The sequence below is a fragment of the Pituophis catenifer genome, unplaced genomic scaffold, assembly GCF_029215685.1.
Source record: "Pituophis catenifer annectens isolate HBS135680 unplaced genomic scaffold, rPitCat1.0.hap2 SCAF_1, whole genome shotgun sequence".
In the NCBI taxonomy this organism is placed as follows: domain Eukaryota; kingdom Metazoa; phylum Chordata; class Lepidosauria; order Squamata; family Colubridae; genus Pituophis; species Pituophis catenifer.
In genome coordinates, this window is record NW_027256881.1 from 237641792 (window position 1) to 237657084 (window position 15293).

The 15293-nt window shown below is 38.8% G+C and overlaps 1 protein-coding gene across 2 annotated transcripts; it reads right to left on the reverse strand.

Annotated features, from left to right (window-relative positions):
• Positions 1–1498: 1498 nt before the first annotated feature.
• LOC139308164 (membrane-spanning 4-domains subfamily A member 8-like) lies at positions 1499–14631 on the reverse strand. 2 transcript variants are annotated; one of them, XM_070931622.1, is made up of 7 exons: positions 14517–14631; positions 12794–13041; positions 12001–12123; positions 11760–11816; positions 10329–10448; positions 4032–4145; positions 1499–1718 (listed from the first exon to the last, which is right to left on the reverse strand). In XM_070931622.1, exons 1-7 carry the CDS (start codon positions 14629–14631, stop codon positions 1605–1607), a joined length of 891 nt encoding a protein of 296 aa, XP_070787723.1. In that variant the 3' UTR covers positions 1499–1604. The 2 variants fall into 2 exon arrangements, with proteins under 2 accessions (XP_070787723.1, XP_070787733.1); XM_070931632.1 differs by lacking the exon at positions 14517–14631 and adding an exon at positions 14231–14287.
• Positions 14632–15293: the final 662 nt, after the last annotated feature.

A 15293-nucleotide genomic window follows, 5' to 3' on the forward strand; every position in this document is an offset into this window, starting at 1 on the left:
ACCGGGTCTTATTTTGGGGAAAACACAGTAGGTAATAGGAAAGATGAGCAGGATAATAGTAATAAGCCCTACTAGGTAGTTTGACAGTGTTGTGGGAAATAGTTGTTTAGCAGAGTGATGGCATGGGGAAAAAACTATCCTTGTGTCTAGTTGTTTTGGCATACAATGCCCTACAAGATTGTTCCAGCTGCATCACAAAGCTAGTTGTTCAACTTCCCATCTGTATGCAGATTCATCCAAGAAAGGAAGTAAGAGTAACATCATTTCAACTGAGCTAGATTATATTCAGGATACTGCCTATCAACTTAAACCTCAAAAACTGTGCAAATGTACATTTTGTGCATCTATAAAATCATTGCAGAAGTCAAACTTTTCACCATGCAATTATGGACAAGGAAGCCATGAATCTTCACTACATTCCAATTGAGTCTCTTGAGGCATATACAGTAGAAGGGATGGGCAACTCTGGCACCTTTAGGAACTGCAGACTTCAACTCCAAGAATACCTGAATCAGCCCTGAATCAGCCTTCAGGAGTTGAAGCCCACAGATAGCAAAGGGATCATAGTTGCCCATCCCCTAAATATACCCTCCCTAAAAGTATGAATGGCTTTAATTTTGAAATTGCATGTTTACACAACTGTAAACTCTTCAAGCATACAGCTAATGAATGTCTTTACAGCATCCCCTGTTGGAGATGGGATGATAGTAAAAAAAAAAAAATGGCAATTTGCATGGAATCTGTGTTTTTCATCAGTTTAAGTGCCCTAACAATATGGAATACTGTAGTTACGTGCAAACTTCTTCTGTTTTGAGATCACAGTGATTGTGCAACTACTATTACAGGTAGTTCTCAATTTACAACTGGTCATTTAGTAACCATTCAAATTCACAACAGACTTGAAAAAAAGTCACAGGTAGCAGCCTCCCCATGGTCATGGGATCAAAACTGAAGATGCTTGGCAACCAGCATGTATGTATGTATGACAGCATGCTACGGTGGGGGATTATTATTTATGACCTTCCCAGTTGGCTTTTTAAAAGTCAATGTGGGAAACCAGATTCATTTAAGGACCACATGAGTCACTAAACAACCAGAACAATTCACTTAACAACAATGGCAAAAAAGGCCATAAATAAGGCACAATTCCCTTAACTGCCTCGCTTAGCAATGGATCTTCTGGTCCAAATTGCAGTCGTAAGTCAAGAACTACCTGTATTGTATCAATTACATGTTTTAATTTTAGTAGCTGTTTTTCTTTTCTATAACATCAGATCTCCTATTTGATTCCATATTTGCCATAAAAAAAAAACATCATCCAGAGTAAAAGAGAGTAAAAAAAGAGAGTAATAAACAGCCTCCATCATCCACTGCAGGGAGTGCGCTTCCTCATGAATATGCCGATGAATTCTTGTTTCTAGGGAAGTGTTACAACTATTAAGTAAAATTGAACAACTTTTAAATTTGCCACCATTTAATTTGATGTTTAATTGAAAAATAAACAAACAAGCTGGAGGACAAAATAAAGTAATATGAAATGCCATTGCTGTTCCTGAAACCTCTGTTGCAAACAATTCTCGTATTTCCTTCCTGGTGCTCTTGTTTTACTGAGATTTGGTAATCACGTTATCATAAGTCGGAGGAGGAGGAGGAGGATTTGGTTCAGCTGCAACTTCTCCACCTCCGATGACTTGGTAAGGCACAAGAAGCACCGTTGGCTGTAACAGAAAAGAATAATTAATACAAAAAAATATGCAGGGACACATCTGTTACTCTAGGTGGGAGGAATAGATTCTCCAGTTGTGTGTTTTTAACTGTGATGCTGGCAGTCTCACCAACAGGCTGAAATTCTTGATAGTTCAAAGTCCTGATAGAGAATTCTTTAAAACTATAAATTAAGAGGCAAATGATGGGCATTTAAGTAACTTTTCCTGATCAAATCTGCCAGCTTTATGCCCACATTCAGAGAATGTCTGCTCAGGATCTCCCACCTACCAAGAGGTGTGACAGGAAGCTCCTCCCACCACCCACCCCAGTCAGTGTTCCCTGTATGGAATAGATGCCCTTCTGAAATAAAGATGGAACCAACTGAGATGGTCCTCTGGAAAGTGGTAATGACCTGGCTTCTCCTGAGGACCTTTGGAGACTGGTTTTATTTTGGGCCTTAGTTTTTATTGCAGTTATATATTAGTTATATAAGTTTCTGTATTTGTACTGTTGTAAATCTTCTAGAGTCCAGCTTAATTGAGGAACATAAAGAAATAAATAATATTCTCATTATTTATTCATAAATGCTCTCAGATTATTAACTTATTTTAACAATTTCAAGGCCCAAGAAGATGCATTTCCCTCCAGGGGAGGTTATTTTTTGATTTCTAAAATGGATTCAATTGACAGTTCCTGTGAACTGATGCAGGTATTGATAAAGAAAAATTTTGGAGCTCAGGGTTGAAATAACAACCTTGATTGGTTGTTTTTTTGCAGATGTTTTATTACCCAACTAATAAAACTGATGATGTTACCTAGTTTGAGTAATGAAACATCTGCAAGAAAACAAGCAAGCTAGAGAGCAACATGGACCCTAAGACAGGTATCTCTGTATGCTAACTTAGCTGTTTGCAATACAGTAGTGGCCAAAATTGTGGAAACCTTTTGGGAAAAGTATATTTTCTAAAACTAGCTAATAACACCACATTTTTGGGGGGAGTAGTACCATAAAATTATATATCAATGGAAAAATAATTTAATCAAGAATGTAATGCAATAACCTTTATGAAGGATTTGCTATTAGAATAGCAGTTACAGTATAAAGAAGAAAAGTAAAATGGAGAAATAATGAGATATACAAAAATTATCACGTCAGTTAATACTTAGTTAGGTAACCCTTAGCATGAATTAATGCCTTACAACGTCTTCCCAAGAAGTGAACCAAGTCTTTTAGTTCTGCAGCTGTTATAATGTGAAACCAAGATTGAATTATTGCTTCCATTAACTGGGTTTTATTGCTGGGTGGCTTCTGACTTAACAAGTTTCTTTAGTTGGCTCCGTAGATTTTCAATTGAGTTAAGGTCTGGGCTATTCCCAGGGCATTCCAGCAATGGAATAGGATTCTCTTGAAACTCAAAAAAAAAAAAAAAAGTGCTGTTATTAGCCATCAAACCTCAAAAATACACTTTTCCCAAAAGGTTTCCACAATTTTGGCCACTACTGTATTTTTAGAGTTCTTCTGTTTTATCAGGTCTGATCATATTTACCCCCTTCAGTCTTTCTTCTGTCCCATTTTCTCCCTCTCAAATTAATCTAAAGCATTTCTGAAAGGTTGAGAGTATGTTTGTTATTGGTACAAAAGGAAGCCAATTGTCTAACAAGGGACAGACGTGGCTTTCTGACCACCACAAAACTTGCCAATGCAAAATGTAGGTCCGTGACTGGTAACTCAATTGTTTCCAACTGATTTTTTCAAAGGCCTTTGTAGTGCTGACAGAACCCCTTTATTACCAGATCTATATATGGAGATCTTAGGTAACATATGGTGGTCATGTATTCAGTTGTTTGTCTGAGATTTAAAAATAATGTTATTTTTTTAAAAAAATGGTAGCATTGAGAGAAAATGTGATCAAGTGACAGAGACTTTAAATTAATGTAGTTACACACTAAAGTAACAATATTTAGAATTGAGTTCTCGAAAATGGAGACATCAACTTCTGCATCACTGAATTATAAAGAGACCACACAAACTGTGTTGTATTCATGACATTCACTCTCTAGCAAAACAGAAGCTGGGAAAAATTCACATCATCCAATTATTCATATGCAGAGGCAAATAATCACAGGGTGTTGGATCACAATTCAAACTTCTCCTAGTTATAAAGGTTACTAGGTAACTATTAACCTTCAGGGTAATAGCAAAGAAACCAGCAAAAGGACAGGTTAAATGGAGTGCAGATATAAAGAACAAAAATGGATAATCTTCTTTACATTCTTTAACAATGAGAACTGCTAAAGCTATTATCAAAGTATCAAAGATTTACCTGGGTACCACTACAGCAAGTGGCCTGGCAGCCGAAATGAGCCAGTGAAACAGCGATGCAAAATTCCAGCAGGCTGAATATGAGCAGCACACTGGAGAGGCCATAACCGACACTCTGTAGAGTAGGAAGACATGTAAAAAGATAGTTGTAATTTATTTTTTTATTTTATTTATTTATTTCGTCAAGCATGTATTAGATAACAGATACTGTACAAGTATAAACATAATTATGAATACATGAAATAGATACGAATAAAAGGAAACATTAGGACAGGGACAGTCGGCATGTTGGTGCGCTTATGCAAGTCCCTGAAAGACCTCTTAGGAATGGGGTGAGTGCTACAGTAGACAGTCTAATGTTAAAATTTTGGAGGTTTGGGGAAGAAATCACAGTCAGGTAGTGCATGACCACTCTGTTGCTGAAGTCATATTTTCTGCAATCGAGTTTGGAGCGGTTTACCTTAAGTTTGTATCTATTGCTTGTTCATGTATTATTGTGTTTGAAACTGAAGTAGTCATTGACAGGACATTGTAGCAGATAATTTTGTGTACTACGCTTAGGTCAGACCGAAGGCGGTGTAGTTCTAAGTTGTCTAAACCCAAAATTTCAAGTCTGGTGGCATAAGGTATTCTATTGCGAGCAGAAGAGTAGAGTACTCTTCTCGTGAAATATCTCTGGAATCTTTAAATTGTATTAATGTCCGATATGCAGTGCGGGTTCCAGACAGATGAGCTCTGTTTGAGAATTGGTCTAGCAAATGTTTTGTATGCTCTCTATATATATTACCAGAGAAGAAGCTACGCAAGATTAGGTTAACAACTTTTAATGCCTTTTTGGCAATGCTGTTACAGTGAGCTCTGGCACTTAGATTGTTTGAGATGAGTACCCCAAGGTCCTTGACAGAATGAGGGTAGTCTACGAGATTGTATCCGCCCAGCTTGTATTTTGTGTTTTGATTTTTTTTTTTTTTTGCCAATGTGTAAGACAGAGCATTTGTTGGTTGAGATTTGGAGTTGCCAATTGTTTGGCCATTCTGACAGATAGTCACGGTCTTTTTGTACGGTAGCAGTATTGTCAGTGGTGTTGAATAATTTTACATCATCAGCAAAGAGAACTTATAATATGATTGCAAAGGTTGTTTATGTAAAATATAAAGAGTGTGGGTCCTAAAATGCTTCCTTGGGGGACACTGCTGTTAACAGGTGCAGGGTTTGATAGGGTATTCCCTATTTTGACTATTTGTTGCCTATCCACTTATGCGGGGATCTGGAAATGTCGTAAGATTTTAGTTTTAGAATAGTTTGTTGTGTACTATTGAATCAAAGGCTTTACAGAAGTCTATATATTGCGTCTATTGCTTTACCCTGGTTGAATTGTGAAGTCCATGTGTTTTTGCAGTGTAAGAGTTTTAGATTACAGGACAAATTTTTCCTGAAACCAAACTGCTTGTTAGAAAGTAGTTGTTTGTCTCTAGGTGGAGGGTAATGGGTTGGTTTATGATTGATTCCATGACTTTGCAGGTGACGTAACACAATGAGATTGGTCTGTAATTATCAACTAGGCTGGGGTCACCCTTTCTGAAGATAGGGATGACTGTGGCTAGTGACCATAGGTTAGGCAAGAAGCTGGTTCTGAAATATATTTGATAGATTATGCTTAGAGGTTCTGATACGGCAGTGGAAAGCTTTTTAAAGAAGTAGGCAGAAACCCATCAGGGCCAATAGATAGAGATGGTTTTAGGCTGCGTAGTGCCTTTTCAACATTATCTTCTGTAAAGTCGATATGTAATACATCATTGTACTTAGTTGTTGTATGACTAAGAAATGTGGGGCATGAGCCATTGCTGTTTACAAAGATTGAACCGAAGAACGTGTTAAAGAGGTTGGCCTTAACGGTTTCTCAGCCATCAAGGTCATGGTTGTCCCAAAGGTGCTTTTTCAAGAGGCAACTGGACTTTCTTGTTTTGCTGTGGAGACATTTCATTTCTCATATAAGAAGCTTCTTCAGCTCTGACTGCATCGTGGGGAATGGAAGGATTTATACTCCTTGCAGACAGCTGGTCAGTTGTATCCTTTTAGAGAGTTGTTGAGGCCACCATCTAATCACAGAGAAAGTCCAGTTGCCTCTTGAAAAAACACCTTTGGGATGATGGAGGAGAAAGGGGATGGATAGCAAACCTCAAGAAACAAAGTGCTGAAGGAAGAAGGAGAAAGAGAAATGGTTAAGACAGAGGCTGGCTAGTCCAAAGAGGAAAGGCAACAGGCCTCCACACTATCATAACATATCCACTCTTGGTCATCTGATATTTTCTTGTTGGATGGGCTCAGAATAAGAGAGGAAAAGACTAGTTTTATACCAGTAGAGCTAATGACTTACTCACATGTGGAATAAATCTTACTCATAGGCTGAGAATAAGGTAAATGTAATCTCATGTGAAAATTGGCATTAACAGAATAAGGTTAAGGGCAGCAATGTGATTTAGATTCAGCCAGTCTAACATATATTGTTTCCCCTCCTCAATAAGGATGCAGCAAGATATATTTTCTTTATCCAGCACTTTACAAAATACTAAAAATTCAAGCCATTGATCCCAGGTGTCCACACTTCAGAACTTACCTAAATTTCTGTTTTCTAAAACTGGGTGGAAAATGCAAAGAAGGGATGAGGAGGAAAACCTGGTATTGATTTCAACATGTGCAGCTATATTCTATGCTATATAGAATTCTCAAGCATTCCTTTGTGTTATGTGATTACTCAAGCCCTACTGTAAAACAACCAAATGTTTACAGGGACATAGTCAAACAATATGTCTAAAACACATTTACTATTAAAAAAATAATCTATCCCCCTACCCACCAAAAAAACCAAAAAGAAAACAAAAACTGGAGAAGAAAGAAGACATCTATAAAGTCACTTCCGGTTTGCTGCTGGGACTTCCGGTTTGCTGCTGGCCGCCGCCAGATGCTCCTTCGGGATCGTCAGCTTCCACTGCCTGTCAGAGCCGCCTTCACAATGGAATGGCGGCTCGAAAAAACTCCGTTTCCATGAGGAAACGGAGATAGAGCTGGCAGGGGTGGGTAGAACTCTCTGCGGAGTCCCAAAAGTTTTTTTTTTACTTTTGGGACAGAGCGGATGAGATGCCCCATATCCCCAGCCGCTGCTCCGGGCTTTGGGAGACCTCTGCTAATGCAGAGCCAGGCATCAAAAGCAAGCCTGCAAATTTAACAGATTACTCAAAGAAAATGTGAGCTGGACCTGTAATACTGAACCGCAAGTATTTTACTTATCTTTTAAAAATTACTTAAGAGAAAGGAGGAAAAGAAAGAGGAAAAAAAGCCTTTTAAAATGGCGTCTGCCGCGGCTGGAGGAGAGGCTGAAAGGGAAAGTCCTTCCGTTTTCTATTATTACAATGTAGCGGAATAAATACCACTGGCTACCTTTGTAGACAAAACTTCGCTCCTGTGTCTTTTTCTCTCTTTTTCCCCTGGAGACTTGATATTGTTGTTGATTGGAAAGAAGTCTTTTTTCTTGTTTTTTTTTTTTTTAACAAAGCTTGCCTGGGCGGAAACATGGCACTGAGACTTACAAAGTCAGATAAACAAGTAGGGGGGAGGGATTCCCCCACCAACAATTTAAAGGAACAAGTTTTAACTCTTCAGTCTCAGAAACCTGATTTTAATATAATAGAATTTCTCTTAGAGGAGATTGAAAGAAGGGAGGAGATTGTGAATCAGCAACTTGAAAAATTTAAGCAGGAAATTAAAGAATTGGTGAAAACTAAGTTTGATTTTTTGAAGCAAAATTTTTTAAAAGTGGCTAATGGTTTTTCAGAATTTATGATACAGTTGGACACAAATACTAATTTACTAGAGTCTAAAATGGAAGAAATTCAAGATAAATTGGACAATAGAACTCAAAAAATTGAAAATGATCTGATAAACACTCAGGATAATAGCTCAGAAGAAAAACCTAAAATGGATGCTGATCAAAAGTCTGGTAATGTAGAAAATTTGCAACAGAGGATTGAAAAAGAGATTCTAATGGTACAATATAATTTCACAGAATATGCGATAAGATTGAGAGGTTTGCAGGAAAATAACAGAGATGATTTAAGGAAAATATCTTCTGAAATTCTAGCTGGGATTTTAAAGGTTCAACCTGAGGAAGTGTTTTGTAGGATTGACAGAGTTTATCGAATAAACTCCTGGATTGCCAAGCAAAGGCAACTGCCTAGAGATGTGGTGATTTATTTTACAGATAAAGAAATTAGGAATAATATTGTGCAAAATTCCTTCAATTCTAATTTGCAATTGTATGGAAGAAAGATTTGGATTTACAAGGAACTCCCACCTAAGATATTAATGGAAAGGAAGAAATTTGGTTTTCTGGTGAATGAGTTAAAAAAGAGAAATATCCCATTTAGGTGGGATGCCCCAGTTGGTATTATATTGAGATATCAAGGAGAAAGATACCAGCTAAATACTGTTGAAAGAGCTGAAGAATTTTATCAAAATAGGTTGAAAATGAACTTAACATCTTCAGGTATAATACAGGATAAGCAGAAGGAGCGGGAAATAAAGGTAAAATATCGAATTATAGAGACTGTACCAGATAAATTGCCTTTGGATTTATCAGACACCCCAGCTGGATTATCTACAAATTTGAAAGAAGTGGCATCTAACCTTAATGTGATGACTTATCAAGGCAAGGACAAGCATGGAAACCAATTAGGGGATATACAAGGGATAAAAAAGAAACATGAGACACAAAAACAAAACCAACAAGACCAATCTACAAAGCAGAATGAAAACCGACCAGATGATACACAATTTGTAGAAAGGAAACCAGGATGGAAATCAAACCCACAAAAAGAAAAGAAAAAAAGAAATAGGTTGCATAAAAATAGAAATTTCTAAATCAAGCAACAGTGAAGCCAGTGACTTTAAAATATGAATGATTATGTGTAAACATAGAAGAGGCGACGTATTGGTTAATATCATCCTGAGGATTGTGGCAGATCTCTGCATGGCCGTAATCTGGGGACGTGAAAAGAGCCTTAAACTGATGGATTTGAATTATCCACTTTGGAATTTCTTTTTGTGTTGATAAACATATTATAATTATCTTGAATCACAAGGCAAGAGAATTATGCTGGGGCATGCAGAAGATCGGGTTGTTACCCACTACGATGATGGGAATCAATAATCCTGATGAAACCCACAATTATTACTATATGGAATATAATTATAATGTCACTCGGGTGGTTGTTTTTACTTTTATACATATAAGAAGATATTTACTACTGATGGGGGCAGATATGATTGAAGATCCTGAATAAACTGTTGCACCAGCAAGCTATGTCACCCTATTATGGATGTTGGTTCTACCAATCCAGTGGAAAGACTTCAAAGAAGATATTATATGGACTATAAATTTAAAGTCATTGTCTTTTCTTTTTTTTATTTAGATATAATGGAATATATAGACATATATTTTTTAAGTAGTGTGGGCAGTGAATCAAAGATATTAAGAATTGTTGTGTATGGTAATTTTGCAGGATAGTGGGTGAATAAGCTAGTTAGTAGATTGATTAGTCTAAGAAAAGGGATTTTTAAGTGATATATTTAGGGGAGTGGAGGAAATGGATAGAGTGGAATAAATGTTAAACTAGATTTTATGGGGAAGGCCGCTTTGAAATGTTATAGTAATATATATAGAAGATTAAATGTTAAAGTAGGACTTATCGTATAGTTTTAAAGTGGAAGGTGGTCTTGAATTGTTGTAATAATATATAGATACAAACTTGGGAGAGGAGAAAAAGGGCAGATTATTGCCAGATTGGGAGTTATAATACTATTATGCTAAATTAGAAGTTATTCTATAATGTTATAGTATAATGTCTTTTTTTTCTTTCTTTCTTTTCTCTTTTCTGAAATGTATGGATAAAGGGGGATGTCATAATATTAATATTTTTAGTAAGTAAAGGTCAATATTTAGAGGAGGGAGTAAGTAATCTGTTATGAATTAGGTTTTTTTTTGTTACGAAGAAGTCACGGGGGGATGGGTGGGGAGGGGGGGTTAGGGAGGGGGAGGGAGAGGGAGAGGGGAAAAAGGGGGAAAAATTTGTATTTGAAAACTTTTTCAATAAAAAACAAAACAAAAAAGAAAACAAAAACTGGAGAAGAAAGAAGACATCTATAAAGTCCTACACACTTTTTACCTCGATGACCAGAAAATTGCTTGCCCTCTGGATTCTGCACGTGAAGCCAAAATTTAAGAAGAGATTGGTTTACTTACGATTATAACTGTAGGGTTAACTAGAGGAGAAGTACTGATGATCAAATCGCAAATAAAGAGCATGATACCAGTTAATGCCATTATAGCACTTGTGATGTTCATTCCTACACTGGATTTCACCTGAAACAACAAAACACCAGAAGGAGAGAAATCACAATTACAGTGTCAGCATAAGTCTTATTAAATACAAATCATTAAAATAATTAGCCCCAACTATGGTAAAAACAGTGACAAAGAAATTCTATGCGTGTGTTTAATGACACATAGCCAGTCAGTGGTGAAATCAGACAACATCCACTAAAACCATAGGTATCAAACAGCAGCAACAACAGGGTTTTCCACAGTGGAAAGGCAAATGCCACAATTCATTTGAGGGCTTTTCTAACGCTATCAAATTCCTTCTTTCTGTTTCTGTATGTCAGCCTCCATTGAAGGCCAGGTGGTTAACAATGACAAGACCGGTAAGGATTATTCACCCTTAACATTTCAGTTAAAGAAATCGCACATTGTTTATTCTAGGACACAATGCACTCTAAACATTAAATGTTAATATTAAATGCTCTTTTAGCAATACAACATTACAGAGAGGCTACTAGAGAGATGGGAATGGAGAAACCCTTGGAGCCAGTAGTAAGACTACTGAAAATTTTAATCATTGCTTTTTTCAGTTCTCCTGTTTAAGGAATGTAGTATTTTTAATGGTCATTTTTTCTTCTCTTGGATCCATAGTGTTCCTTTACAAGACACAAACATTTCTATGCTACCATGAACACACTATAAATCAAGGAGAAATAGGGGAGAGAAAGCATTTCTGTGCAGGAGGGCTACCATCTTCCCTTTGATTCCCTGGAAAATTCCCCTATGTGTTCAAAACTTTTACTCCTAATACACTGGCTTCTTTCTAATGTTGCTTTCATGTAGGAATTCTTCTGAAACTGGACCCTCTGTCGAGGAGGAGGAGAAGGAATAATGTTGGAGGTCTGCTTCAAGATTGCAAGAAGACACCCCTTTGCTACTAGCACCATGACTAGTAGCAACTAAGGAAGCTCTGGTAGAACAAGCACCCACATCACGGTCATTGACTCTCTCAGGCTTCTCTCATTTTTGTCATGGAACTGATAGGACCTGCAGTGTTGCAGGTTGCACATCAGGAAGGGAATTTAGCAAGATTGCAAAATGGGGACCGGGGAGGCTCAAATTCTGGATGGTTCAAAATTCTCTACTGTTGACATAGAACTTTCAATGGAAGTAAGGCTTGGAAGCAAAAGTTGATCAAAGAAGAAAGTGGGTGTGGGTTTTGAGTTTCTTTTTCTTTCCCAAATGTTGATTTAAGACTGAGCAGTATCTGAAGAGAATTGACACAATAAAAAGTCCTGAGTGCTTACAAAGAAGCTGCATAAAAGAAAGTCAAATTCTACACAGGTTTCTCACCAAACCACGATTTGGACGGTCCACAGCTGCTACACAAAGTGATCCAGAAGAAATAAACTATGGAAAATGAAAAGGAAAAACAAATTATTGTAGTCCATGGGAAATAAAAGGGGGAAATTATCAGAAAAATCTGGCACTCAGGAAAAGGCAGATAGGCTCCAATGCATCCGGGACTTTTATAGGTATTCTTTAGCCATTACTACCATGGTGCATGACTCAACAAAAATGTGCAGATACTTACAAATATCCCTCCCCAAAAGGGGTAACCTCCAATTGCAGACAAGGGAAGATAGTAACGAGAAAACAGACAAAGCGAAATAGCCCCAAAGCCAATGTGAATCAGACCAATCATGATTTGAACAGCCTACGGAAGGAAAACACACAAAATAAGACAGCTTCATTCACTGAATCTGAGAAAGACAAACATGCTAATTTGTTAGCAACCCAGGAAAGGCATCACTTTCTATCCATCTTTGAAAGGTCCTTCAAAGGTGTTGGGGCTTTTAAAGCTTCCAGTGCAGTTGTTGACCCAAGTTGTTAACCCAAGGCCTATGGTTAAAAACTCAAATGGGAGAAGGGACACCATTGTCACTATCTACCAGACATTTACTCCAGATTATGATCTAGATTCTAGAGTGATCTACAGTGGCACTGCTTTTGTCAGGAAGAAGGACTGTAAGAATATCAAGATGGGCCTTGGAGAGAGGAATGTCATTTCTCTCACTACAGACTCCTCGGCAGGAAGTTAATCATGGTCATAAGCACAAAGAGACTTCAACCGACTTGGGCTGCAGCCAATCTACGACCAGGTTCTTCTGGAGAAATGCCCAACAGTTGCACTTCCCAGAGGGAAGGGAGAAAAAGAAACTTTATATCGGAGTCAGAATTTTTTGTACAAACACAAAAGAAACTACCAGGAATATATTCCAGAACCAGACAATAGCCAAACTAACTTCCGTAACTTCAACATGGAGCTCACAGGTCTTTACATGGCCAATAAAATCTTAATGGACTTCAAAGCAATGCATGCATACCCCAAGCACTTTGGGCTCAGCATTGAAGAATCTCTCCAAAGGACCCTTTTGTGGAACTTGTTGAGGAGCACTGGTGGGAATTTGAAGTTGCTGAGCTCCATACAGAGGATATGGAGTTGCTCCAGATGCCTGAAAAGCAACATTGGGCAATCCAGGGGCCGTTTGGATTATGTTTGCTCCATTAGAGGGGATGAGAACTACGGTTCCACTGGCCATTCTTGCTGGAAGTGTTGCCACAGCTAAATTACCTGCAAACAAATTAGTGAGGGAAAGTTAATGTCTTAACATCAAGGAGGCAGATTCTGATCCTTCTCCTTAATCTCACTTTGTGAAATAATATTTGCCTGCAATAAAACTGAAGAAGATTGTCAGAAGGGTTCAGGGAGCAGGGTAGTAAAAACATACAACTTTCTCTGGGATAAAAATCTTTCCTTTCCCAACAGTTCAGCCAGAACTAAAGAAGTTTCTTTGTTGAGAAGTGAAATGTTTTCATTGGGAAAAAACCCAAAAAACTCCAGATGCCTTTTGAAAAGCTCCTTTGGGACAACCATGACCTGGAGGATTGAGAATCTCCATAGATATCAGGGAGAAAAAATTAATCAGAACATGGAGAACATGCTTATATTTAATTTTTCAACGCAAAAAGTGTCTTTCTCATTTTAGCACCACCTCAGATCCACCCAGCTAAATAGCATTTTTCATTTGGGCAAAGTTTTATTGTACTTGCCCTCCTATCCTGTTACTGGCAAACGGATCTAAAGGCATCAGGCATGATCATACTGATTGACACCTTCCAGCAAGTTCATTCTGATTTGGACATAAGTTACTGTGAAGGACACAAGAGCAGGGATCTGTAACCTTTGCTTCATTGATGTGGGGAGGTTTCTTTTCAGAACACAACTGGACCATCAGCCTGAGTTTTCTGACAAAACCCCGGAAAACGCCAGAATGCAGTGAAGTGATTCAGTAAAATCCCAACTGCCATCGACATCTAATAAAGCTCTGGATTTTTAAAACTCTGGCCAAAGGGCCTGAATTAATCCCACTAGTTAGGGTTTATACAGGTTTTAAAAGGAAGCTATTTCCGTCTTGAACTGTACCAGAGGTGGGTTTCAGCAGGTTCTGACTAGTTCTGGAGAACCGGTAGCAGAAATTTTGAGTAGTTCCCAGTAATTCCGACTGGCCCCACCCCCATCTATTCTTTGCCTCCCAGGTCCCAGCTGATCAGGAGGAAATGGAGATTTTGCAGTAACCTTCCCCTGGATTGGGGCGCGAATGGAGATTTTACAGTATCCTTCCCCTGCCATGTCCACCAAGCCACGCCCCATCAAGCAATGCCACGCCCACCAAGCCACACCCACAGAACCTGTAGTAAAATATTTTGAAACCCACCACTGAACGGTATTAATGGAAAGTCAAAGTTAAGCGAAAACTGACCCATCCACCCTCCTCTTTAAACGGTGAACTTCAAATATTGAATCTTTGTAAGTTTACACGGCGCCTTTACGCGTATTGGGCACTTCCATCACGGCAAGATTGACGGCAAACTCTTCCCTGTCCGCTAATTCTCCCCTGAGATCCTCCCGTCTAGAAGACCTGCGGTGGCTGCGTGGCTGAGAAGACCGCGGGTGGATGGCTGCAGGGGAGAACCGGCAGGCACGGGATGGTCCACATATTCATTCCATATTATTATTATTTTTTAAAGTAATCAGAAACTACTCACGACAACCGCTCAAGACGAGACACACAATGGTTGCCTCAGAGGAAACTAAAGTTCCGTAATGGGAACAAGTGGAGGGTGGGGCTCCCCCACCTACTAAAAGGAGGGATTTACTCATAGTTTAACCAAGGCCTCCAGAAAAAAAACTTCTTTCTTGCCCCTTTAACTGTCGGGAGAAATAACAGTTTGGGGTCAGGAACTTTCTGCTTGTTCAGAGATGAGAGGAAAACTGTCCAAATTTATAAAGTCCTGTTATTCCCAGGCTAAAACGAACCACTGAAATCAACCTCATCCCTCGGCGTCTCTTTCGCTTCCTTCTTTCTCCCAAAGTACGCAAGTCCCGCGCTTGGTGGGGCTCATTTTAATCCCTCGGAGGCTTCCACAATCTTTGCAGGAATCGCCAGAAATAAAAAGAAGCGGATCAGATTATGATCACAGCTTCTCCATTCTCCCCTCCCGAGCTCTGTAAATAGCCCCCGTCCACCGGGGGATTCTTTTTCCCTCCACCGGCGTTTTCTGTAGCTTTCGGGTTGCTCTTTTTAGCGCTTGAACAGGCAAAGCCACAACGGTGTGAAGAGAGGAGGCTGGAGGGACTGGATCCCAACCTCCGATTGCGCTCCCTGCGAAACTCTCCCTGGAAACCTCAGGGGCCGCTGAAACATCTGGCCCGTATCGTTTAGCCGATAAGCAGATGCCAAAGGCAAATCCTCTCCGTGTATTGGCAAAGTTAGGATGGGTAAATCTACTATGTTTCCTTTTGCACTTAAACTGAACAAAACT

Coding starts and splice junctions, on each gene's coding strand:
- LOC139308164 (XM_070931622.1), bottom strand. CDS start 14,631: ATGAGTAAATCCCTCCTTTTAGTAGGTGGGGGAGCCCCACCCTCCACT. Junction 4,146..10,328: donor TTAACCCTACAGTTATAATC/GTAAGTAAACCA, acceptor CCTACTCTACAG/AGTGTCGGTTATGGCCTCTC. Junction 1,719..4,031: donor CTTGCTGTAGTGGTACCCAG/GTAAATCTTTGA, acceptor TTTCTGTTACAG/CCAACGGTGCTTCTTGTGCC.